General features: G+C 38.6%; 3 protein-coding genes across 6 annotated transcripts in view; 1 reads left to right on the top strand and 2 right to left on the bottom strand.

Annotated features, from left to right (window-relative positions):
* Window positions 1-11,854, top strand: part of march8 (membrane-associated ring finger (C3HC4) 8) — an 80,162-nt gene extending 68,308 nt beyond the window's left edge. For 3 of the 4 annotated variants that reach the window (XM_017432432.3, XM_037973666.1, XM_037973667.1), the window contains 4 exons: window positions 4,135-4,315; window positions 5,243-5,378; window positions 7,204-7,218; window positions 8,946-11,854. In XM_017432432.3, the coding sequence (XP_017287921.1) occupies window positions 4,135-4,315; window positions 5,243-5,378; window positions 7,204-7,218; window positions 8,946-9,250 (637 nt within the window). In that variant the 3' untranslated portion in view covers window positions 9,251-11,854. The remainder of the gene's footprint in view (window positions 1-4,134; window positions 4,316-5,242; window positions 5,379-7,203; window positions 7,219-8,945) is intronic. The other variant, XM_025009163.2, reaches the window with a different exon arrangement.
* A 464-nt stretch (window positions 11,855-12,318) lies between these two features.
* Window positions 12,319-15,220, bottom strand: LOC108243462 (polyunsaturated fatty acid 5-lipoxygenase-like). Its single transcript, XM_017428903.3, has 5 exons — window positions 15,009-15,220; window positions 14,694-14,815; window positions 14,244-14,344; window positions 13,839-14,042; window positions 12,319-12,933 (listed from the first exon to the last, which is right to left on the bottom strand). Exons 1-5 carry the CDS (start codon window positions 15,203-15,205, stop codon window positions 12,754-12,756), a joined length of 804 nt encoding a protein of 267 aa, XP_017284392.1. The 5' UTR covers window positions 15,206-15,220; the 3' UTR covers window positions 12,319-12,753.
* A 2,198-nt stretch (window positions 15,221-17,418) lies between these two features.
* LOC108243211 (polyunsaturated fatty acid 5-lipoxygenase) lies at window positions 17,419-25,523 on the bottom strand. The gene is made up of 14 exons (XM_017428502.3): window positions 24,973-25,523; window positions 24,056-24,254; window positions 23,887-23,968; window positions 23,694-23,816; window positions 22,219-22,325; window positions 21,801-21,973; window positions 21,488-21,634; window positions 21,184-21,384; window positions 21,018-21,104; window positions 20,348-20,526; window positions 20,033-20,154; window positions 19,583-19,683; window positions 19,107-19,277; window positions 17,419-17,838 (listed from the first exon to the last, which is right to left on the bottom strand). The coding sequence occupies exons 1-14, from the start codon at window positions 25,120-25,122 to the stop codon at window positions 17,659-17,661; spliced, it is 2,022 nt and encodes a 673-aa protein (XP_017283991.1). The 5' UTR covers window positions 25,123-25,523; the 3' UTR covers window positions 17,419-17,658.
* Window positions 25,524-26,142: the final 619 nt, after the last annotated feature.

Below are 26,142 nucleotides of genomic sequence, written 5' to 3'. Positions count from 1 at the left end.
GGATACAGCATCCATTTGTAAAAATGCCAACTTGCAGCAGTTAACTGTATTGAAGAGATTTCAGTTTTTATCACAATTCATTCTCACCTTCGCCTATGTTCTCCCTGAGGTGCATTTTGTGCACGCACTCTTCCTGCTGCTTACATTATGCCTGTTTTGTTTTTTTCCCACATCAGCTTTAGGCTTCTAGAGAAACATAAGCTTAGATTTGGCACCGTGTGGGCCAGAGATCAAGAGACAGATCATTGGCTTCAAATAGCCTGCATAGTCTCAGACCGTACACACAAACACACACCGTGCCAGCTTTGTCAGGTGGCCTGAAGCGTGAGCTCAGACCTGAGGCTGACTTTACCTGCAAAGGCACGTGGGAAAGTTTTTGTTTTTCTCTCACACGTAACCATAAGACATTAATCTTTAACCAGCTCTTTTACTGCCACCATGTTGCTGTGTATTGTCTAATAAAGTCAGTTTAAAGTCACAAAGTCTGTTTTAAGAGAAATGAAATGAAAACTCAGCTGTAGTTTTTTCTTATGAAAACATACAAGCAAAAAAAGTTTTCCTTTGAACATTTTAAAATATTATTCACATCAGTATATGCAAAAACTTATTTCCTTTTTGATATGGCATTAAGTATTTTTGTAAAATTAAACAATTGCTGATTATTTTGTCAAATAAACAAATCAAAGTATTTCTCCCAAATGAAAAGAAGTACTTTTTAAAAATCTGTTGCTGCTAGTTTTTAACCACAGCATATTTCTGAGTCTATCTTTATCCATTCAACATGTTGTTTAAAGCTTTTATGTAAGTCTTTACTTTGAGCATTTTTTCTTCTATGAAAATTATGGTTCATTTTTAAAACCGGCTAGGTCGTGTGAAGTGACACGAGATATGAAGACTATGTAGAGAGAAAACGAGGAGATGTTCTGCAGTCCTGATGCCACTAATTCAGTCATTTATCATCATGAGAGTCCAGAGTCTGAACTGTCCGGGATCTCAGACTCATCAGATACATTCAAATCTTCCTAACAGAAGAGCAAAAACAACCAGATAAGTTTTAGAACAAAACAGTTTGAAGATAAGGGCAGAGTAACAAATAGTTAGAGGGAGGATCTTTAAAGCAACAGATTTGAGGGAATGCCACATTCAGATGCTCTAAATGCCTTGGGAGAAAAGTATGAGGAAACTGAAGGGGAAAAAAAAGAAAACAGGAAGAAAGTGAATGCCTCAGCAGGGAGGTTCTGTACTCTTTCCGAGCTTGATTCCCTCTCAGCTTGTGGTGCTTGTGATCTCCCCGTTCTGTTTTGCCTCTCACGTTTTTTTATGTTGACATACTCTGGCATTTCCTCTGCCGTTGTTAAGTGACTGTGAGAGAAGGTGTGTTTGTGGCTGCTCGAGTGATGCAAATTAAATTTCAATTCTCCCTGCTTAACAGCGCCAGGAACAAGACGCTGCTGAGACAAATCCTGTTAATTTTACCGCATGATAGTTTGTGATTATTATGCTAATGTGAAGATGCTCGTTGCTTTGGACGACAAAGCCAGAATTTGTGAGATTTTAATCTTTTAAAGCCCTTTTTGATGCAGTTATTCATACAATTCGCTTTTCTTTTAGCGGATGAAGCCTCCATGAAATCTAGCAACAAAAAAAAAAAACAAGCTTACATTTCTCAGCAGAAATGTTTGTCACTCCATATTGTTCGCTGATCACATTATGTTGCTTCGTGTGGAGGTGTAGGGATTTCAGTGTGGTTATTTCCACCTACATTTAAAAATATGCCTCAGCATGAGAATACTTTGCTGCGTTTTGACATGAACAGATATATGACAGAGCTGGATAAAAGCATCAACAGTCCGTTTCCCTCAAGCTTTTTTTTTTTTTTTTAATTGAAATAGGAGTACAGTAAGCGTGGGCTGAGAGCCTGCAGTTCATCATCTTGTTATCCATACAAAAATAACACAAAGCAACCTACCCATAACCATCAAAAAAACCCTCTCTGGAGATGTTAATTGTGCCTCCTCTTTTCTTTAATCCGCCTCCTCCTCAATTGGAAATGACCTATTTTTACTCTCCTTTGTTCACTTTGTCTTTTAATCTTGTAATGCTTTGGCCAGATCAGTGGAGTCTGCAAATAGACACGATCTTGCTCACTCACTTTCTGGCATGTGTGGGTGCGTGTGCTTTTTAGCGCAATCTTATCCTCTCCTGAACTGGGATAAAGGCAATCCTATCTGAACACCGTGCTCCTGTCTCCGTCTCCTCCTCCTCTGTATTTTTGCCTCCCATCAGTTGTTTCCTTTTTTTAATTTTATTTTCTTCTCAGAGAGACGTGTCACTGCTCTCTGCAGCACACAGAGGAGGAACCACAACGTTCTTGGCGTGCACATACACCCACCTGCCTGTGCAACTCGCAAGAAAGAGTTTTTTTTTTTTTTTTTTTTTTAATGCATAATTTTTCCTTTTTTCCATTTTTTTTTCTTTTCAAGTTTAACATAAAGTCTTTGTGGAGTCATTCTGGGCATTTCAGTTTACAGTCCAGTAGTTTTAACTTCCTCTAAGTTCCCTTTTCTCGTCTGACTTTTAATCAAAGTGGTATTGAGGTGGAACAAGCAGCAGCTGGCCCATGTCATGATAATCTCAGATTTATTTATTTATATATATATATGCTTTCTCAAGTTTGAAATCAGCATAAAACTCGTTTTATTGAGATATTACAATGCTCCAATAACCTTGATGAACCATTCCTTTCATTTTTTTCTTAGACTTATAAAAACTAATTGGCTGACTTGTGAATCTGTGCTCATTATCTGAAGTTTTACAGACTTTGTTGTCTGTAAAGAGAAACAGATACTGCACAGAATAAACAGTTATATACTTTTTTTTAGTTGTGGGTGACAAATAGCTCTAGCCAGTGTCATCTTTTAAACATTGTTTGTGGTCTTTAAAACCTAGAAAGTCAAGGATGTCTCATAAAAGACTTCAGCTACTGAATTTCACTAAAACCTGTTTAATCTAATGTAGCTCATACTGTACTCTTGGATTGCAATGAAAACCTAGTTTGTAAAGATTTTAAAGTCATACAATCAGTTTCCCAGGCCAATATTTGTGGCGGTATAACAAACAAACAATATCGTGGCTGGATTATCAGTTAAAATAAACCCACATTTGTCTCAACCCTTTTTCTGCTCTGCCTTCATGATGCTCACAAGCACTTTACGGGTGTTTTTAGCATCTCTGTTACATTCATCTGAACCAAATGTTGGCATCAAGGGCAGCGAGAGTCCATTACATCCAAAACAGACCATTCCTTCTGTGTGCTTAACGTTTTAGTCAGTGAGTGTCACTGACATGCAGAGCAAGATGTGGCAATAATTTGGGATATATTCTTCAACTATTGTTTTAAAGAACAGAATATATATATATATATATATATATATATATATATATATATATATATATATATATATATATATATATATATATATTGAGTGTATGTGTTCAAAATGTCTTTCCTTTACTGGTTTTTCTCTAGTTAATCTAGTAAATGGTAAACGCCACCTGTGTGTAACAACGTGAAAATGGATATAAATAAAACTGACAGAACTTGTAAAAAAAGAGAAAAGCCACTTTAAATCTATAAAAACATGGCTTGCTTCTTCTCAGCATCTTGAATAAAATCTCACTTGTGCTAATTTAAAACAAATGCTGTAAAAACCTCTAAAGCTGGAATACATGTGTGATTAAAGGGCAAAATTACATTTTTCCTCAGACTCTCATCAGGCTGACAGCTGTGAAGCTTATTCACAAGCATTAATATTAGTAGTAGTAGTAGAAGTATATTTTTTCCATCAAAAGCTGGTCCCCACTGTCTGCTTAGAAAAATTCTGTCCTTTGAGCAAATTTTGTTGATGACCCCTGATTTATAAGCTCTAGTTTTGTCTTTAAACTATGTAAAACGTTTATCCCACCTGCTATGCTTTTAAAAGCTTGTGTAAAACTTTGGATTTTCTTGCATTTTTCTTTATGTTACTAAGTGTATAAATGTCCTGGTATGGACCATATCAGGAGAAAGGAACATTATAGCCGTGTTCTTGGTCTCATCCAAGTTGTTTTGTTTTGACTGAACTCTTCCCACAGGATTTGTCACTGTGAAGGGGATGAGGAGAGTCCTCTGATCACACCGTGCCACTGTACGGGCAGCCTGCGTTTCGTCCACCAGGCCTGTCTGCAGCAGTGGATAAAGAGCTCTGACACCCGCTGCTGTGAGCTCTGCAAATATGAATTCATCATGGAGACGAAGCTCAAACCACTGCGCAAGGTAAGACTCTGCACAAGCTCGTTTAAGGTGGACCTCAAAGGTGGCTCATATTTATCATCCCATTTTACAGTTATTAAATTCAGGGTCTTGCAGCTGCTTGATTCCCATGAGTTAATCTCACGATGCTGAAAAATGCCAGAAACGGTCCCTAATCTGTCACACGGATCACCCAACCATGACTCCAAGCTTTTGAAGTGGTTTTCATGGGCAGAACACAAAGAGGAAGGTGGGGATTCATTTCAAATGGTTCAGATGAAGCCGACTTCCGTTAAAGGTTGTTATCAATCGTTGTCCTGCTATCTCCAGGCCACACTAATTAAAATTCTTCCACCCCTCATTAGCTCCACAAAAGGCCTTAAAGAAACGCTCTTCTTTTAATAGCCTCTGAATCTCATGGGTGAATATTAAAATATTTAAGATGAAAGGCGGACTTTGCTCTGGGTATGAGGTGTCTATCAAAGATCAGTTTTACGTCAAGCCGCGAAAATCACTTTTTAATCAAACCGAACGTACAATTTCACCCATGAAATAATGAGTAATGGATTTAGAAGCTGTGAGAAACCACACTGCTTGTTTACAGAAATGTGATGTTGCTGGCATTTGTTTAGTACGTTTTATTTGTATTGCTGGGAGTTTTTCCAGCAGGATGAATTGTTCAGTGAGTGATTGACACGGTGCTGCTGTGTTAACCGAGCTGCCTGGCAGGCTGCTGGGTGCAGCATGCCACTTTTCTTCTGCATCCTATTAACCCTGCCAAGAAGTGCTGTGTAGCACTGGATCTTTATCGCAGAAGCTCAACGGCTTCCATCAAATATTTATCTCCTAGCTGCTCCCTAAAACGACCAAGAAGGCGAAACACTTTAAACACTTTAGCTGCTATAAGTGTTTATAAGTCCTAAATTGTCTTTTATTCTGTCTGCACTGCAGTGGGAGAAGCTACAGATGACGGCAAGCGAGAGGAGGAAGATCATGTGTTCGGTAACCTTCCATGTCATCGCCATCACCTGCGTGGTGTGGTCGCTCTACGTTCTTATCGACAGAACAGCGGAGGAAATCAGAGCAGGTCAGCGCGCTCTCTCACGCACACACAAAAACACACTAAAGCTATCAACATAAAGTCGATGTCTGTGTTAGACTAAGGGCTGTGTTGGGTGTCATTTATTGAACCACAAGCTTCCACCAGCTCCAGGTCATCCATGGACTACATTTAAACTAATACAAATAGTATAAAAATGTCATTTAAATGTTCAGTAGGTGTCAAAGTCCCAATTGAGACTGAAAAATTATTAGAGAAGTGCTTTTGATTGTCGATTTTGTTGCCGTTTTCTTTGGAATTTGAGGACATTTTAATGCATCCATTTTTTTTTTACCCACTTTTTCTTTTTGGGGGAGCTGGTGCCTATCTCCAGCGGTCTTAGTGCAGGGTACACCCTGGACAGGTCGCAAGTCCATCACAGGGTCACATCGACAACCATTCATGCTTCACACTATTTATTTTATAGTTACCAATTAAGCTAACATGCATGTTTTTAGTCTGTGGGAGGAGCCCAGAGTACCCAGAGAAAACCCACACATTCATAGGAAGAACATGAAACTCCACACAGAAAGGCTGGGAGGTGAACCTGCGACCTTCTTGCTGTGATTCGACAGCGCTAACCGCTGATCCGCATCATTATATGTGTGCTCCAGAAAATATCTTAACAGTGTGGTTGAAACTGGACACACAGACTGGCAGGCAAACACTTAAACATACATCTAAGCTAATAACTAAGGCCAAAGTAGCAATCTTACAAAGTAGTTTATAAGGGATTAGTTTAGGTTCAGGTTAATTGCTGGTTTGCTTTGCATGAAGGTTTCAAACCTCCATCTTGTCTTGTGCCCTAATTAAATGATTTTAAAAAATGCATTATGCCTTTTAATTATTGTCTTGTTAGCTTAATTTCCTAACAACATGTAAAATGTCTAAAAGTGTGTTTTACAGAGGTCAGAAGTGCTGGACTGTTAATAATTCAGTTACCTCTTTGGGGAAGTTTCTCATCCTATGGTTGCCAAGCAACCAAGAGGTAACTTGTGAAGGGATTAAATAATGAAGATGTATTGCATAAAACTAGTTTGCTTTTGAGGTGCTTATTATTGGATTTTCTTCACCTTTTAGCTGTTTGGACAGCTCTTGGATTTACCTTCATGTAGTTTGGATGACTGATACCTTCAAATCTCATCTAATCTAAGATTGTTAACAAAATAAATAAAACGTTTAGATGGATATGCCTGAACTCGTTCATCTTGAGTGTTTTTGCCCCCTGATGAGTATAAACCTGCACCTGAGCAAAGACTGTAAAATGGATTCTTGTCACATCTATCCCGGCCAAAGCAGACAGCAGCACTTAGTTTTGATGGCAGCATGTGCTCCTATAGTTGGATCTTTAAATGAAGATGGGTGCTTTAATGATGAGTCGTTGCAGCATTTGATGACAGTCCGTCTGCTGTTCCTCATCGCAGCCCTCTCCCTCGGCATATACAACGCCACAGAGACGGTGTGCAGATGGAGGAGCAGGCTGTGCCTGTTTAGCCCAACCTGATGATTCAGACTTGTCAGAGTCCCTGAGGACTGTCAGGTTCAGTCACCATGGTGACGCCTAATACTTTCTCACCAGTCCTGCTCATCTACTGCCATGTTTTTCCTTTTTTCTTTTTTTTCAATTTGCTCAAAAATCTTAAGACAGCAACTGTTGAAACATATTTCCTTGTCTGTTATAACTTGTGAAATGAATTTGATGTTTGAATGCATGATGAAATACATCTTCAGTTGTTTAACTGTAATGAAATTTTTGGTAATTTGTTGGTGTCTTTTGTAATCCTCGATACTTACACTTTCTTTACTCATGCAGCCGGAAGAATCCCAGGTAAACATTTCAACTTTGGCCTTTTGACTTTTCAAAGTGTGCTTTCCTCATCAGCCTTTCTGTCAGCTGTATCCAGTTGTTGCACTTACTCTCCTTTCCTCCCCTTGACTGTAATGATTTAAGTATAAAAAATGCATCCTTGTCCTCAAAAGGTTTTTGTAATCACACCACCACCTTAATGTCCCAGAAAGAGCCAACAAAAGTTATTTCTTTTCTCTGTTATAATGTGTAACTAAGGGTTGCTTTAAAATGTACGTCTGGCATAATTATATATATATAGAAAATTACATTAATCTCCTTTCAGAAAGATAGGCACACATTAAAACACTGGATATCTCTTTCCAGTATGGATCATGCAGATTATATTTGTTTTTATTAGACCTGGTTTACCTCTATCAAATACAGCATGTTTTATAATATTTTTTATCATGAATACTAGAATTTAGTAACTCTATCATTGTTGATAAATTATAGTGCTACATGAGAAGGCTGAAAGCTTGCAGGTCAAGTAAGATTACCTGCTTCATTTGTTTGACAACCATTTGCTTCTAAAAATACAAAAGTCCTAAGGATCCATGTCGAAGTTTAAAAGAAGAAAATGTGTAACTACCCCTGGAACCATAGGAATGTAGTGTAGCAGCGTAGCAACCATTGTGTAAATCTGGATATGAGTTTATTCAATTTTATTAAGTTATTTTGCAATGTTTCATCTATTTATGCAGCCATCAGTTTCTTTTTGTTAGTTTGAAGTATTGAGGAGCATTATTAAACAGGAATGTTCCTGAGATGAAGCAGAGACAAACATAGAAAGTGGTGTTTAACACCACTTTTAAGTCTCATTACAAATAAAGCTGCATTTTTATTGATAATGAGAAATGCTCTGATGCCCAACATTACTGCATTTGCCTAGTGGCACCAGTGTAAACGGTTCACAACTCTAATATTGGTCAAAACTGCATTACAAAAAAAACAGAACTTTTAATGTATCACGTGTCTTGAGTTTCTGAGATTTTGACTTTATTCCTGGAGGCAATAAACATGTACAGTAAAATTTATCTGCAATTGTATAAAAGGTGGACTATTTGTAAAAGCTAAAATGTTCATAATTTATTGTTTCTGGATAAACATATCACATTCAAAGCATTATTGCTGCAGAATAATTGTACTCCACACAATGTAATACATATACAGCTTATGGAAGGCCAAAAGTGCCACATTCTATTAAATAAAAAACATCTTTAAATATTTACAACACATTGCAACACAGAAACCACAAAATAAATAACTATATATATATATATATATATATAGGTAAAAATGATTTATTAGTTTAATGAACATGTTTACCTAATTATGTCTTTCTTAAATTGTGTTTAGTTCCAAATTTTAAAACAAATAAAAATGTGATTCTAAAAAAAAGACATTTTTATGCATTAGAATGTGGCACTTTTGGCTCTCCATACATGTTTTCCATTGATATTACAGCTCAAATTTGAGCTGTTTGTTTCACGTGCTTTAGGCTTGCAGTACTTTATCAAACCTTCATTTTCTCTGTGTTCCCTCATTTTGTGTTTTTTACCTTCAGAACCTGAGTACAAACATATTTTATGATGTTTCCAAACACTTCAAGCCTAATTTACTCTCATGTGCTTTTTGTTTTTGCTGTCTGGTTGTGTTTGACTCGTGCACATGTGTCTCCTTCTGTCTCTCCTCTCTCTGTCCCTCAGGAATCCTAGAATGGTCTTTCTGGACCAAGCTCGTGGTGGTGGCCATCGGCTTCACAGGCGGACTGGTTTTTATGTACGTCCAGTGCAAAGTCTACATTCATCTATGGAAGAGACTCAAGGCTTACAACCGCGTCATATATGTACAGAACCGGCCGGACACGTGTAAAAAGCTGGCACTGGAGAAGCCGCCTCTCATGGAGCCGAGTATGGAGAGCAAGGAGGTGCTGGCCCCCACCCAGTCAGACACAAACTCCTCCCAGTACACAGAGACAGAGGAATACAGTATGGAGGTGCTCCATGTCTGACAGCAAGTTCATTTCATTGCTTGTTCTGCTCACGTACACACAAACAGGCCGACAGTGAAAAGTAACAGTATTGGGAACTCGGTCCTTTTCATCCCAGACTGATCCTCTGTCCATCTGTGACTCGATCTGCTGTCCACTTGCCCCACCTTCCTGTTCTCTTCTTGCTGTTTTTTTTTCCAGGACTGGACTGTTCGTACCGACTTCTCTAAATGTAAGAAGGGGCCTGGAGCATACCACTCTGTTGTGTACACCTTTAGATGAGCAGGACTAAGATACACAGACTCACAAAAGCTCACTAAGGGTCTACACAGATCTGACTTGTTTTTTTTGTTTTTTTCTTTTGGCCTATGAGTTTGGTTGAAATTTCCTTTCGTCTTACCTCTAGTGAGTCTCTGGCTGAGCTGGATCAATGTAGCGTCGTGCATCAGATCTCTGGAACATTCCAGATACTGCCATCTCTGTGCCGGTCTGAGTCTGACCCGGTCTTGGACATGCATTGAAGCACTTTTATTTTTCAATCCTCACAACAAATCCACTCCCTTCCTCAATTTATTTTTCTTTTTTTTTTTTTTTTTTGTTTGTTTTGGGGTTGTTTTTTTTTTTTTTTAGAATGACCTAAATCTTGTACGATGTTCATTGGGGAAAGCACAGTGAAACTTTTCCTCCAAACCCACATGCTTTTACAGATTACCCCTCTCTTGGATGGCTAAAAAGGGATTGGGGTTTTAAAATGGAAACATGCTGAAGGAAACAGAAAAGTTGAGTTTGTATCAACACACGGCTCCTTTTCTCCAACACAAACTTTCTGAAGGCTTTGAGAATGTAATCTTTTTTTTTTTAAATGATTGAAAACATAAATAAAATGATTTTTTTTTTTTTTACTAGTAACAGGAAACTGCAAGACTAATTTTCATGTCTTGAGAAGGTAATGCGAGCCTTTGGGCACCTACAGCATTATGCTTTTTTTTTTTGGTTTGTTTGTTTCCTGTCTTGTGAATGACACAGTATTTACAGTGTGATATTCCATTTGCAGTTTTTAGTGTGCGGATTTGTTTGCTTAGTGATGGGACTTACCATTATACACCTGGAGAAATCTACAGCTCAGTGTTTTCAGTTTGTCTTTTTGTTGCTTCCACTGTGCAGGCGTGGAGTAGTTCAACCTTCACAGATCAACAGATTTCTAATTGCAGCTTTTAATGCTTTTTCTCATTTTGTTCTGCTGGTCAGAATTTGCATATTTAGATTCCATCTTTCTTTTTTCTTTTTTTTTTGCACATTTCAACAAAAAACAAACCGAAAGGTCAATCTTTTTGGACTGCAACGTAAAGCTTTTCATGCAAGCAGAGGTAACAGATTCGATGTTGTTGTCGTGGTTTATTTTTTCCAGACTTTCTCACATGGTTTGTCTATATTTGTCATTTTATCACGAGATGGCCTGTGCGTTTCCTCTCTTGATTTTTCTCTCACATCTCGCCTCATGTGGCTCATTCAAGATGATTAAATCAGTTTGCTGTTTCTTTTTTTTTTTTTCTTTTAGCAATTTTTAAAGACTGCAGCGTGGAAAGTCCATATGTTTGCCACCTATGAGGGAAACGAGGTAAATTTAGTTTGTTTTTTTTTCTATGAGCTGACATGGTTGCCACCTGCTAGTGTGGAGCAGAGATTGCAGTCTGAGACAGGCAGCAGTGGATTTCTCTGGGTGACGCATTTCTGGGCTTAGACTCATGAAAGTGCTTTTTGTTTTTGTCAGAACACAGCAATGCAAGGCCTCACAGCCATTCCAGCAGCACAGAATTTTTTTTTTTAAAACGATCATTGATGCTAGTTTGCAGTCTTTGAACAATAAAGGTCCAACAATACACCTAACAATTCCTGCTCTGCAGCGGCAATAAATGAAAGCAGCGCTTTGTCTTTTTGTGAGAATGCATACTGTATTTATGCCCTGTGGTGATTTGAGATCTGGAGTCTGATATCTTTGTCTTAGACAATACGAGCCGAGGGAGTTGTTGTGTGTCGAGTTTGATTAAGACCTACTAGTGGTGAGAGGCTTCTCAGAAACTTCCTCTCCCTAAAGGCTCAGTGCAATTAGACAGATAAAAAGTGCAATTACCCTTTTGTTGTTATTCTACTCTACAGTAATATGCTGGTGTTTAACAGCCAGGGTGTCCTCTGGATTTAAAATGATTCTCTTCATTTTTGTGTTGTATTTATTTTTAACAAAAAAAGTACATGTCGTCCATTTAAACCCCCTTTCATTTGTATTTTCATGCCATTTACACTGAGTCTTCTTTTTTTTTTGGTCCACCAGGCATAAATAGATGAAAATGACCTCCACTCTCTTGTTTTGCACTTTGCCATTTAGAAAGCCTTTTAAATTTTGTGTTGAAATGAAATTAGTTTTAAAAATGCTGCTATGTGTGGAAACGACAACATTAGAATAAACTTTTTTTAGAAGTAAAAATGACTTTGAGTAAGGAGGCAGTTTTCCAAAGATGGAAGATTAGAAATAGACTTTAAATTTTCATTTTTCTTTTTACTTTCAACTCACAGGAGCCGGCTCCTTTCTTAAAGTTGACTATTGTTCTGTAGGTTTGATTTAAAAAATAATAAGTAAATTTAAAAAAAAATTAGCTTACTTTAGACTAAATGAATAAAATCCAAAAAAAGAGCACAAGTTTGCGGTCTTTTCATTTTAATCCATGTCTGGGTAACTGACCTTTACAATTCGTCACCCTTTGCTGATTTAAAAGGACGTAATATTTTCTGTTCAGCTTCAGATTTTTCCGTCTTGACCCAGTTGCTGAGTTCGATCATGTCTGGGACTACAGTGTAACTTGCATAAAAGCTACATTTGTTTACTACTGACTGGACTTGAACATATGACTGTTCCCCTGTCTTATATCATTCCACATGTTTGTCTGTGAATTTTCTTTCAGATGGTAACTGTAAAGAATTTGGTTTAAAACAAAAAAAAAGTGCTTAAGTTTTTAAGAGAAATATTGATGTTTTCAGTTAATTTACAATGTTTGAACAAATATGTAGAATTAAAAAGAACAACCAAATAAAAATTCAGTTGAGTCTTTATTTTTAGTTTGTGTTTTTATTATAAAGATTTTTCTTAGCTCATTTCTGTCTATTTAACTGTACATAAATAGTAGTGAAAGCTTTTTCCAGACGACAGTGGTGTATAGTTTTCTTTTATTATGCTGATTAATTGGTCTCGTCACTCAGCGATCTTCAGCTTTGTCCACTGACTCAAAACCCTGAACGAAAATGTATATCCTCTTTATTTCTTCTTTTTCAACTCAGTAAAATGCATCCCTAATGCACCGCATAGTAATTACTAAAATACACAAAAATACATCTACACATAATGAAAATGCCTCAAAAATAAAAGAAACACAAAGCTATTCAGATTTTCCTGACAGCAGATCTGAAAAGCTTAACTTCAGTGGGCTGTTTTTTTTATATATATAAAGTTGAGATGAAGTGAGTTTTGTTCCTCAAACAGCGACACTGTTAGGAATTTTATCAGGGGACATGTTGTAGTACGGCAGCTTCTTTCCCTCATTCCTCCTTTTAATAGAGTTGCTTATCTCTGCAAGCTGCTTCCTGAACTTCTCCATGGCTGCTTTGACTGGTTTCTCTATGAAGTATTCATCAGGGTACATGCCCAGGTACAGCTGCAGGGAGAGAAGTCACATTCGTTGTGAAACTTTTTCTCAAATTACAAAATGCTTTACAAGAAAAGGAGAAAGCAAGTTCAGTTTTGGTACATGCAACAAGTGAAATATATCAATACAAAGACTTCCACCAAAAAAAAGGCATTTTGAGTTTTGTTTTGATGGTAAATAAATATTTTATCTGCTCGAGTGCAGGAAGCTAAAACAAAAAATCCATAGAACGAGGACAGATTTTATTTAACAGATCAATAAGTCATGTATTTAGGAGCATTGAAGCTTTTTAAAGGTGAGAAATACAATTTTCAAATCGATACAGATTCTAACAAGATGAGCACAGAGGACATGTTTTTGTCTTTTTGTCTCCATAATGATTGTCTGATGTGTTCTGAAGCAAATAAAGGCAGAGGGAGCTCTGATACCTGCATAAAGTACATTACAACAATCAAGAGTAGACAAAAGTAGGAGTTAGGAGTTAAAAGAAATGCCTTTTTAAAGGTTTTCTTAAACAAGATCAAACAAAATGCTCAACTTAAGCCTCAAAATGGAGATTTGAATCAAACATAAGATTTCTCGCAGTCAAGACTGAGACCAAGAAGACTAAGGGGATTTAAATCTAAGAAAATTTTAGGCCGTAAAGTATTTAATGTCAGAAAAATGAGCTGTAAGATTAGCGACACTGCAGGAGCTGGTAAGTTTAATGCATCTAAAATAATGTCATCTGAAAAAAAAAAAAGATAATGTGCAACATATGGTTCTGAATAAGCCACAGAGGACCCCTGAAAGATATCACAACATTTAGATTGTTGTGATATTTGTAAGGAAACTCCAAATAAATGTCTTTAAATGAATGACTGGGTGGTTCCAGGAGCATTTTCAACTAAATTGTGCAAGAGTAAAATGATCACCTTGGGGTTTAGATGAGTTTCTGCACTGCATACTTCATTTTCTTGGTACTGGCTGAGGGCCCACACGGCCCCCAGGTTCCAGCTGGAGTGCCCACGATCAGGGAGGCTCTCGATGATCGTTTTCACATTTGACAATCCCTTTTCCTGTGGAGGGGGCTTCCTCATAATGGATGGAGTCTTGGGGATCCAGGAACACCAGTCATACTGAATAATAAACACAATACAGTTACATAAAACCTGAATTATAATTAATGTATTTGAGTATTTCTAAGTGTTTTGGTAATTTTTGCTTCAATACTGTGCAACCTTCATTTACATGAACCATCCCCACTTTTCCATTAACAAGATAAATGTCACAAATTCATATAAAAAAAAACGATATTTCTTAGTACTTTTAAAGCTCACCTGTCCAAAGTTCACTGCTGCATGCTGGGCTGAAGCAGTAAATATAACAACGGTCAGGTACTCTATCAGCTCGTCACGTGATTTCAACGACTTCGGAAACTCTGAGCACAGATTAAAGGAACATGGAGGAGACAAAGTGAAGTTAAAGCCTTTCAAAACTCAGTTCTTTGGCAAGAAATGCCTTGCATAAATGATGGTAAAATACCAGATATTACAACATTGGAGCTCAGACAGTGACACCTTCAGTCATCTTCTGCAGCTTCAAAAATGCCCTCATAGCAGGATTTTATTAGGCCTACCATTTCCAGAAAATCCTACTTTATTGAAATTCCAAAGTGAATAAGTTCCCTCCATTAAAAACAGGCTATGAGTTCTGTTAGATGTGTTTTGTTTGTTGGGGTGCTAAAAGAAGGATGCATATACAAGCAGATGTGTGTCATGTGTACCTACCACAATAATCAAAATCCTGCATACCGAAGCTGCAGACGTCTTTAACAAAGGCCTGGATTTCCTCATCCTCCATCACTCTCTCATCGCTGGTGTAGTAAATACTCACCACATCGGAAACAAAGCTGCCAGGAAAGAAAACAGGACAGTTGTCACAGATAGAGGAAGTTACTGCTATAACTTCCTTTATCTGTGGAAAGTTTGTAACATTAACAATCAGGGATAGTAATGTTCAAACATATCATATGACTTTTTGTTTTTACTTATTACTCATCAGTGTTCCTGTCCAGAAACACTTTAAAAAAAACTGCTTCAGACCTCTTGGTGGCTTCCCACACCCTGTAGCCATCGTCCCTGTAGAAGTAGGTGGGCAGGTCCTCCTTGCTGTCCACACCACGGCTCTTGATCATATCATGGAAGCAGAGAGACCTGAAGGTCAGAGACTTCATGGCCTTCTGGACCAGCTGAACGTGGCCACTTCCTTGTTGCATTTGCCTTGATGAAGATGAGTACATTGTTATTCCAGCAGCTGATGAACAGACGGACATTGATTATTAAATGTTGCCTGACAATATGGTCAATTTTATTTTTTAATAGTAATATTTATTTTCAGATAAAGCGGGCCCACATTTCTCACATAAATGTATAATTCTTTAACCGCCATAAATAGAAAAAGGTCTTAAAAGTAAATAGGGTGTCAGCCTCACGGACAGAAACTGGAAGTTGGTTCCACAAGAGATCTCACAGCTCTGTTCCCTTCAAAGAGCCGTCCAAAAGAGCCAATTAGAGATGTGACGTTCATGAACGAGCCGAATCTTTTGAATGACTCTTCATCTTAATGGCTCTTAGTGTTAAACGAACGAAGGGAGACGAGTTGCAGACAGTAAAGAACTGTTCATTTTCCACCCCCGCTTTCCTCGTGCTTTCCTTGTGTTGTCCTCCTCAGACGCACACACATGCTCATCTTTTGTTCCACTGAGACAGAGAACAGGTAAAGGGGAGGAGTGCAGCAGTAGTTATAATTGGTGAACATGTGTTCGGGGGGTTGCACGCTTGAAAAGTCATGTAGTACGGCCATAAATAATGGCGTATGTTGTACTACATCACTGGCAGTACCGTGTGACTAACCGCTAAAAAGTCTGGCTCTTTTTGAACAGTTCTTTGAAATGACCAGATCTGCAAAACCTGGATCCCTTCAAAGAGCCATAAATCCCATCCTTAAAGCCTGTCTTTTTGAAGGTTTTGCCTGTTCTTTGTCTCAGTGTGTCTCTGCATCTGAGGAGGGCGTAAAAAAAATTAAGAAAGACTCTTTACTGTCAGTGACTCAGTTCCCTTTGTTCATTTTAAAGAGCCGTTCAAAAGATTCAGATCATTTATGAACATCACATCTCTAATACATTGCAGTGCAAACTGTGACCTCCTGATGATGACAATATATCCACTATAAAACTCAATCTGCAAGCTAAATCAGATTGACAGGAATGTGATGTTACCAATAGGTAAAGTAAAAAGTAAAGTGATAACAAAAGATCAAAGTCTGCACATCTTCACCAAAAAATGGTTAAAATACTCCAGTATCACTCTGAACTATGCTGTGGTGTGAAACATCTAGGGTGTTGGTTGTATACAGCGTGAATTGCAAATGTGACTAATTCAAAACAAACAGTTTTTGTAATTTTTTCTATTTTTGTCATTTTATCACAAGACAGTCAGTGCGTTGCCTCTCTTTTGATTTTCTCTCACATCTTGCCTCATGGTTCATTCAAGAAGAATAAATCAGTTTGTGTTGAATACCCATACATTGGCCACCTATGATGGAAACAAGGTCAATTTTGTTTCATTTACATGAGATGACTTGGTTGCCACCTGCTGGTTTGGAGCAGGGATTGCAGTCTGAGACAGGCAGCTGTGGGTTTCTCTTGGCGATGCATTTCTGGGCTTAGACTCATGAAAGTGCTTTTTGTTTTTGTCAGAACACAGCAATGCAAGGCCTCACAGCCATTCCAGCATCACAGATTTTTTAATTTTTTTTAATATCATTGATGCCACTTTGTGGTCTGTGAACAATAATGATCCAACAATACACCTAACAATTCCAATATTACAATAAATGAAAGCAGGCTTTTTCTTTTTGTGAGAATGCATAATGTATTTATGCCCTGTGGTGATTTGAGATTTGAAGTCTTATATCTTTGTCTTAGACAATACTAGCCGAGGGAGTTGTTGTGTGTCGAGCTTGATTAAAACCTACTAGTGGTGAGAAGCTTCATTGTGTCCTCGTGGATTTAGATAAAGAACATCATTGTCTTTGTGGATTTGGGAAAAAAGCATATGACATGATGCTGAGGGAGGAACCAGGAGACCAGTTAGGTTGTATGGTTTGGAGACAGTAGGACTGACAAAAAGACAGGAGACAGAACTGGAAGTGGCAGAGCTGAAGATGTTGATGTTCTCCTTGGGAGGGACGAGGACGGACAGGATTAGGAATGAGGTCATCAGAGGTAAAGTACAGGTTGAAGGACTGGGAGATAAAGTTAGAGAGGTCAGACTGAGATGGTTTGGACATGTGCAGAGGAGGGACAGGGGGTATATTGGTACAAGGATGTTAGAGAGGCAGCTGCCAGGAAAAAGACAAAGAGGAGACATATGGGTGCAGTTTAAGAGGACATGGAGGTAGTTTGAGTGAGAACAGACGGCACAGAAGACAGAGTTGGATGGAACGTGGAACTGAGCGAAAATATATCCTCCTTTTTATTTCTTCTCATTCAACTCAATTAAATGAATCACAAACCGCCACATAGTAATTACTAAAATACACAAAAATACATCTACACATAATGAAAATGCCTCAGAAATAAAAGAAACACAAAGCTATTCAGATTTTCCTGACAGCAAATGTGAAAAGCTTAACTTCAGTGGGCTGTTTTTTTATATATATATAAAGTTGAGATGAAGTGAGTTTTGTTCCTCAAACAGCGACGCTGTTAGGAATTTTATCAGGGGACATGTTGTAGTACGGCAGCTTCTTTCCCTCATTCCTCCTTTTAATGGAGTTGCTTATCTCTGCAAGCTGCTTCCTGAATTTCTCCATGGCTGCCTTGACTGGTTTCTCTATGAAGTATTCATCAGGGTACATGCCCAGGTACAGCTGCGGGGAGAGAAGTGACGTTTGTTTTAAAGTTTTATCTGAAGTTACAAAATGCTTTACAAGAAAAGGAGAAAGCAAGTTCAGTTTTGGTACATGCAACAAGTGTCTGAAAAATATCAATCCAAAGACTTCCACAAAAAAAAAGACATTTCAAGCTTTGTTCTGAAGGTAAATAAATATTTTATCTGCTTGAGTGCAGGAGGCTGAACAAATCCATAGAAGAAGGACAGATTTTATTTGACAGATCAATAAGTTTAATGTATCCATCCATCCACCAATTATCATGTCGCTTGTTTCAGAATTCGGTTGCAGGGCAGCAGCTTAAATAGGGTGGCCCAGACATTTCTTTCCACACCCACCTCCTCAGCTCATTTGAAATAACTCTAAGGCATTCCCAGGCCAGCCGAGAACAAAGTTCCGTCCACCTCCTTCTGAATTATGTCCTCCGCAAGCAAGCACATGATTAAGTGCTCCTTGTCGTTTGGCTAGGACACTGGTACTATTTTTTTCACTGCCATACTTCTGAGCTCTTTCACACAACCAACCAACCACGATAGCTAAGGAAACGGCGGTAAGGAGCAGTCACTGGAAATATGACTCATCTGTGATGTGGCCCTCCAGGCCAGTGAACCAATCAATGGCCTGCTGTCTGCTGAAGTCAAACCTGCAGCACCAGTCAGGCTGCATGGAACCCCGGGTCCCTAGGTTCCAAATACTGAGCTGGAAGTAGGTCAGACCACACATTCAAAAACTCTGAACCAAGGCTGGAATCTAGGTCGGGTTGGACCTGACAATGCAAAAGGAGCAATAGTCTCTTCAGAGTGTCCTGGGTCTTCCTCAGGGTCTCCTTCCAGTTGGACATGCCAGGAATATCTCCCTAGGGAGGCGTTTAAAGGGCATCCTTACCAGATGTCTGAAACCTGTATAACCAAACTTCTCACCCCATCTTTAAGGGAGAGTCCAGATGCCCTGCAGAGAAAAGTCATTTCTACCACATGTATACGCAAACTTGTTCTTTCAGTCACTACCCAGAGTTCGTGACCATAAGTGAGGGTAGGAAGGTAGATCCGCCGATAAACAGAGAACTTTGCCTTGCATCTCAGCTCCAAGAAGATGAGCACAGAGGATATGTTTTTGTGTCTTTTAGATGCCATAAAGATAATGGCTGATGTGTTCTAAAGCAAATGAAGGCAGGGGGATCTCTGATACCTGCACAAAGTGCATTACAACAAGTTAGAAGTTAAAAAAATATATATATATTTGCATACCTCATTTTCTTGGTATTGGCTGAGGGCCCACACGGCCCCCAGGTGCCAGCTGGAGCGCCCGCGATCAGGGAGGCTCTCGATGATCAATTTCATATCTGCCAATCCCTTTTCCTGTGGAGGGGGCTTCCTCATGGTGGATGGAGCATTGGGGATCCAGGAACACCAGTCATACTGAATAATAAACACAATACAGTTACATAAAACCTGAACCTATAATTGATAGGGAGGCCAGACTGAGATGGTTCGGACACGTGCAGAGGAGGGACAGTGGGTATATTGGTAGAAGGATGTTAGAGATGCAGCTGCCAAGAAAAAGACAAAGAGGAGATGTATGGATGCAGTAAGAGAGGACATGGAGGTAGTTGGAGTGAGAACATTTACATGAACCATCCCCACTTTTCCATTAACAAGAAATAATACTTTTGTCACAAATTCGTATTAAAAAAATGATATTTCTTAGTACTTTTAAAGCTCACCTGTCCAAAGTTCACTGCTGCATGCTGGGCTGAAGCAGTAAATATAACAACGGTCAGGTACTCTATCAGCTCGTCACGTGATTTCAACGACTTCGGAAACTCTGAGCACAGATTAAAGGAACATGGAGGAGACAAAGTGAAGTTAAAGCCTTTCAAAACTCAGTTCTTTGGCAAGAAATGCCTTGCATAAATGATGGTAAAATACCAGATATTACAACATTGGAGCTCAGACAGTGACACCTTCAGTCATCTTCTGCAGCTTCAAAAATGCCCTCATAGCAGGATTTTATTAGGCCTACCATTTCCAGAAAATCCTACTTTATTGAAATTCCAAAGTGAATAAGTTCCCTCCATTAAAAACAGGCTATGAGTTCTGTTAGATGTGTTTTGTTTGTTGGGGTGCTAAAAGAAGGATGCATATACAAGCAGATGTGTGTCATGTGTACCTACCACAATAATCAAAATCCTGCATACCGAAGCTGCAGACGTCTTTAACAAAGGCCTGGATTTCCTCATCCTCCATCACTCTCTCATCGCTGGTGTAGTAAATACTCACCACATCGGAAACAAAGCTGCCAGGAAAGAAAACAGGACAGTTGTCACAGATAGAGGAAGTTACTGCTATAACTTCCTTTATCTGTGGAAAGTTTGTAACATTAACAATCAGGGATAGTAATGTTCAAACATATCATATGACTTTTTGTTTTTACTTATTACTCATCAGTGTTCCTGTCCAGAAACACTTTAAAAAAAACTGCTTCAGACCTCTTGGTGGCTTCCCACACCCTGTAGCCATCGTCCCTGTAGAAGTAGGTGGGCAGGTCCTCCTTGCTGTCCACACCACGGCTCTTGATCATATCAGGGAAGCAGAGAGACCTGAAGGTCAGAGACTTCATGGCCTTCTGGACCATCTGGACGTGGCCACCTCCACCTGTTGCATTTGCCTTGATGAAGATGAGTACATTATTAGTCCAGCAGCTGATGAGCTGTATGTTGATTACAATATAAGTTTAGTTTTTGATTGAGAATAAAAACTTCAATGTTAGTTACACAAATGTGAACTTTCTGAGTTTGTTACTTTACAAACTTTAACTAAATATCTGGATCGATACAAAATATCCATCTGAACCTACTCACACAGAAACATACAAACAAGCTGTTTTCAAGAAGTGGGATAAATATCTGGTGGCTTTGCTAAATATCACAGGAACAGGTTGTCAAGTGATACCAAAAAAAAAGCATTTTGCCAAAAGAAAGAAAAAAACAAACAAAATGACATTACAGTAAATTTACAATGAAAAAATCTTTTTTTTAATTTTATTTTTGACCAAATCTTATGCAAAATTACAACAGTCCCTTTTGGTATATTTTTTTCTTCCTTTTTAAATCTTTTGGTTATGTTCCACCTTTCTTTTCAAAATGTCCATAAACTCACCTTGTCAAAGATTCCACACTCACAGATGAGCTGCTCTCTGGCCTTGGTGTTGATAGCGATGGTAAAACGAATGTGTGGAATGAGTAGCTGTAAGAAGAAATAAATCAGTGAAACTACCAGTAAGGCAGTCAGTCAATCAATCAAATCAATCAGCCAGTGTTTATACCTTAAATACAGGGTGAACAGCAGGAAGCTGTCTGTACAAGGCAATACCAAACACCTCTGTCATCAGATGTGTCCTGAGCAGGTGTGTGACCGTCTGGTGGTACTGAAAGTCAGCTGATCGGACCCAGATCTTAGCCAGGAGCCAGTCATCCTGTCCATCAGTGGGAAGGAATATTGGGTTTTCATCTGGATTTTGACCAAGCTAGGGGGAAAACACACACAGGCAGAGTTCTGTTACGCTGTGATATCAATAGGCAAAGGGAATGTTTTACATCCTAAAACTGCTGCGGCTCAATAAACTGTACCTGTAACGCTATAGGCAAGATCTTGTTTCGTAGGTTCTTGTATAGCAGACAGATAGGAGCTGCCAGGTACTGGAGTGTAGATGGGTCTGTACAGTTGGGACTAATGTCGTCCAATATCTCATAGTCAACTATGTAGATATTACCTGCCTAAAAGCAGAACACAAGTTCCAATTGTGCATCAGTCAGATGATCAAAGAGAGACACAATTGTTCTCCTTATCAGAGCAAAGTCAACCTTCAGCGCTTTTATCTTCGAAATGGGAAATGATTTTACATTTATTCCTGGAATCAAAGAATAAACACATCATGTCAACCTCAATTTCCTGTTCCAGGGTCAGTTCCCTCTCCAGGCTGACAGAAACCATCTCATGAGTGACAGGAAACTTGTCAGGAAGTTTGGTGCACTTCCTGATCAACACAGGGTTGCAGCCGTTCAGAAACTGATATCCAAACATAAAGTCCTCTTTCCAGTGCTGCATCACGTACTCTAAAGAAACAAAATATCAACAACAGATATACATGAGATATATGACAGAGGAGATCAAATTACGAGTGTTGTGTTATAATTCAGGATATGATATGATATGATATGATATGATATGATATGATATGATATGATATGATATGATATGATATGATATGATATGATATGATATGATAAATAAGCGATATGAAATAATATGTGTTGTATTTTCTGTGATGGGATAAGATTGAGATAAATGTGATGCTAACCTGAGATTGTGTTTTTGATTCTGACAAAGATTTTCTCAAAGTCAGCAAAGTCACTCCAGGAAGACTGGAACATGTTCATGAAGCGATTCACACACAGGTTCTCTATTCTGAAAAAGAAAGCATCAACATTATTTTTAAATAATCCCATCAGGCTTAAACATAAAAACAAAACTTATAACTTATAACACAGTGTACATACAAAGATATTTAGCATTCTCTTTAAAGTGCAAATCTGAATGTTGCATGGCTAGTTTTACTTCAGAGTTCTGAGTTTGACTGGAGCTTTTGTATGATACAATCGGTTGTGCATATGTTTTTCTTTAATTGTGTCTACCTGAAAGCACAATGCAAATATCTCTGATGATAAACACAATCGCCTTTCTGTTTCGTTTTGGGCGGTTTTCCAGGTAGTTCTCAGTATAGAAAATAGAATTAGAATAAAAGGCAACATCTGACTGTGGCTTCAGGAAGGCTTTTTAGACTTCACACATTTATTTATTTATTTACAGAGTAGAGATGGCAGGTTCTTACTTTCCACAGTCAGATTAACTGATGTTAACAACATTCCAGGAGCACCAAAGGTCTCCAGTCTTAATCAGATCTGTAATAATGATGATGAAGAACGTGTGACGGTGATTCCAGGCCACAGAGACACGAAGTTGGAGCGTCTCTGTTCATTTTGCCACACAGAGCTTCGCACTGCTGAGTTGGCCCCGTTTCTGTTCAAATCTATACACAAAAACAACTTGAGGGATTCCTTGGCTGAACCAGCTCCCTGCTAAAAATCACCATAATAACCCCCTATGATAACCTTAAAGTCAGAGTGGAACTTTTCTGTTTGAAGAGGATTAAAGTTTTTTATTGCTACACCACGGGCCAGTCATGTGTCATGTCACACTGGTTATGTTATCCATTAAAACCCAGCTGAAACAGCATCTGCATGATTTCAACTACAAGTAATTGAAAGTTTGTGCAAAGGAAGTACCGTCATGTGTAAAAACTTTCCTTTGGTGAGACTCCAGCTTTGCTGAGTAAAAGCCTTTGTTTTTCAGCACTGGACCATACAGTACTGTTAAACTGAACTGGGTGGTGTTTAAAGCTAATGGGGTTAGTCTCTTGGATTGTGAGAAGTCATGCAATTACTCATGAAAAATGTCTCATAGAAGTGTTAATAATTATAGGCTGTTTCTTAATTTGTGTCATGAGTAGCATATTACCGCAGATATTACTGTATCTGAGTTACGCAGCTTTAAATGTTGGTGTTACTGATGATGTCTCACAGTTGATGGTTAATGGCCACTACAGGAAAGGTTTCTTCACCCCAAAAAAAAGACTTTAAGTCAGCCCATTTTAGTTGCATGTTGCAGTGCTGAGGCAGGGGGTACAGAACTTGTCATTTTTCTCTCCCAGCATGATCTAATCCAATAGATGAATGTGTAGCTGCACTTCTTTTTAAAACAGATGGCTGTACGTACGCCTTACTGTAGTTGAGTATGAAGTCCACTCCCTTCTCACTGTCAAACTGGATGTCTCGGGGCAGATCCTTGTGTCTGTTTGCATCAATGCTCATCGGAAAGCCCGGCTGCCATTCCTTCCATCTGCAAGGAGTCAGAAAGTTCTTCAGTAACAGCCTTGACCTCCTGCAGTGTAGGAGTAACGTAAACATACCTGTAGGTTTTTCTCCTCCGATCCAGCTCTTTCTGTCTGTGCTGCTTCACCTGGCTGGTCTTATCATCCTGAGGCAGAAACGCTGCAGCAGGGACATGACAAAGTGAGACTGCACACTCTGACTGATGGAGAAAGGATGACTCAGGCAAAGGATTGAATCCATATCTACCTCGTCCATCCCGCAGCACCACTTCCTTGTCATTCATCAGCCAGCGGAAGCAGGGAAATTCCACATATTCTCCAGTTGGGGTTTTGACGGTGACGTACCTGCAGTACCAGTCATCCTGCATCCAGTATTTCTTCTTCTCAATCTTCACCAGCACAATGTCGCCCAAGTCCTCCCCAACTCTCACGTCATAGGAGTCCACCTGCAATTTAAACGGTTGCTGCAGTGAAAAACGGGGTGCTGGAAATGTGCCGTCACTCAGGAAATAAATTGTGTGTTAGTGTGAAAATTATTCTCACAGGTCTTGTAATTTGGCTACACGCTTTGAAAAATGTGAGAGTAAGTGAGACTTGATTGCTTTTTTACAGTTTAGTATTTTATATGTTTTTAGGACAATGATCCAAACTCAAATTCCTATTTTTTCCACATTTTACAAAACTACAAAAATTAACAAATTTAAGTTACAGTTTTATAGGCAGGATAAGGTTTTCAGTTTCAGAAAGCAGAATTTTATGCACCCAATCAAAACATTAAAAACCAGATCAAAATCCACTTTTTTAATCATATTTTATCATTTTTTTATTGTTTTGAATCTATTATGTAACACCTGATCTGTTCTGTGTAAATAATTTATTACATTTATGGCAGCAAGTTCAATACTTGAGCACATCATTTGATGAAATTACAAAGATCTCAAGTTTTTAATTTATTTTTCCTTTATGGTTGTTTTTTTTTAATTTGCTAAACAATAAAAACACCTTTCTGATCATTGAAATTTTTTCAGAAGTCGACCAGTAACAGCATTTCCTCATGAAGTCACTTTAATGCATAACTTACTTCAGGTTAATAACTTCTACCTTATGCTGCTACTGATCTGTTCACCAAATGATAAAAATAAAAAACAGCGATTCGCCACTTACCGCTCCTCTCTCAAAGTCATTGTACAGAGGCTTGTCCAGCAGCGTTCTCTCGCTGCATCTCTCGCTGCCCATCAGTGTGATGTAGATATAGTCATCGGTTCCTGCAAACCACTGGTTCCCTGTGGCAATAGTCACTGTGTAAGATGGCATGGTGACCACAAACAGGGGAAAAGAGCAAAAAAATATCCAAACGTCCTCTGAAGATGAAAAATCAGCAGGAAGTACTTCTTTACTCTCACTCTAGAAAGGTTTTGCCTCAAAATGTTGCTTAAGGTCCTTCACCGAGGTTTGCGTCTTACTTCTCACTTCGTGTCTTGCACAAACAGCAATGTACTCTGTAATCAGGTCAAAGAGGGAGGTACGTTCCAGTGCAAACAGTGTCCACCTGATGATGACAGTATCTCAACCCTAAAACTCTAAATGTCACATTTACAAAAATGTATCTGCAGGCTTACTCATATTGACAGGAATGTGATGTTACCAACAAGTCATATAGTGAAAAAAAAGATCAGTCTAGATATTGTCACCAAAAAAGAAATGATTGAAATACTCCAGTATCACTCTGAACTATGCTGCGGTATGAACTATCTAAGGTATCAGAGATATACTGCATGATTTGCAAATGTGACTGAGTCGAAACAAACAAAAAGCCTTTCAGAGACCATGAGGAAGTGAGGGGACAGAGAGTTCACAGAGAATGCTGCCTTTTGTAATCTGAAACAACCCCACCTCTGAGCCACTGACAACCCTACTTCACACACACACACACACACACAAAGTCCACCTAAAATGGTCCTAAAAGGAAACAGGGTGCATAAAGAGGCAAGGCTCCATGGTCACTGCTAGCACTGAAATGATTTTTATATATCAGCTTCATTCTTTTAAATCTGTAAATATAAAAACAAAGATTAAGATCTTTTTTTAAAATATACTTTTAGCTTATGGGGGGGGGAATAAAATGAGATGTGTGTTCACAAACATCCACACATTTCATTTTCCAGTCAAATTAGTGTGTACCATCAAACAACAGCAAACAGTGTATTCCAGTTTTAGTAAAATTAATGCAAATGCATCAGACAGCCCTTGTGTGGTTTTCTAAATAGAACTGTAACATACAGACATTATATATATATATATATATATATATATATATATATATATATATATATA

The sequence above is a fragment of the Kryptolebias marmoratus genome, linkage group LG22 (assembly GCF_001649575.2).
Source record: "Kryptolebias marmoratus isolate JLee-2015 linkage group LG22, ASM164957v2, whole genome shotgun sequence".
NCBI lineage: Eukaryota > Metazoa > Chordata > Actinopteri > Cyprinodontiformes > Rivulidae > Kryptolebias > Kryptolebias marmoratus.
The sequence above is the reverse complement of the archived record's forward strand: the minus strand, read 5'-3'. Positions and strand labels throughout refer to the sequence as shown.

Excerpts from the sequence above, each read along its gene's own strand:
- LOC108243211 (XM_017428502.3), bottom strand. The coding sequence starts at position 25,122 with ATGCCATCTTACACAGTGACTATTGCCACAGGGAACCAGTGGTTTGCA. Across the intron at positions 21,974-22,218 it reads AATCAAAAACACAATCTCAG|AGTACGTGATGCAGCACTGG; the intron begins GTTAGCATCACA and ends TTGTTTCTTTAG. Across the intron at positions 21,635-21,800 it reads CCCTGGAACAGGAAATTGAG|GCAGGTAATATCTACATAGT; the intron begins GTTGACATGATG and ends TTCTGCTTTTAG.
- LOC108243462 (XM_017428903.3), bottom strand. The coding sequence starts at position 15,205 with ATGTACTCATCTTCATCAAGGCAAATGCAACAAGGAAGTGGCCACGTT. Across the intron at positions 14,816-15,008 it reads GTGTGGGAAGCCACCAAGAG|CTTTGTTTCCGATGTGGTGA; the intron begins GTCTGAAGCAGT and ends CTTTCCTGGCAG. Across the intron at positions 14,345-14,693 it reads GCAGGATTTTGATTATTGTG|AGTTTCCGAAGTCGTTGAAA; the intron begins GTAGGTACACAT and ends ATCTGTGCTCAG.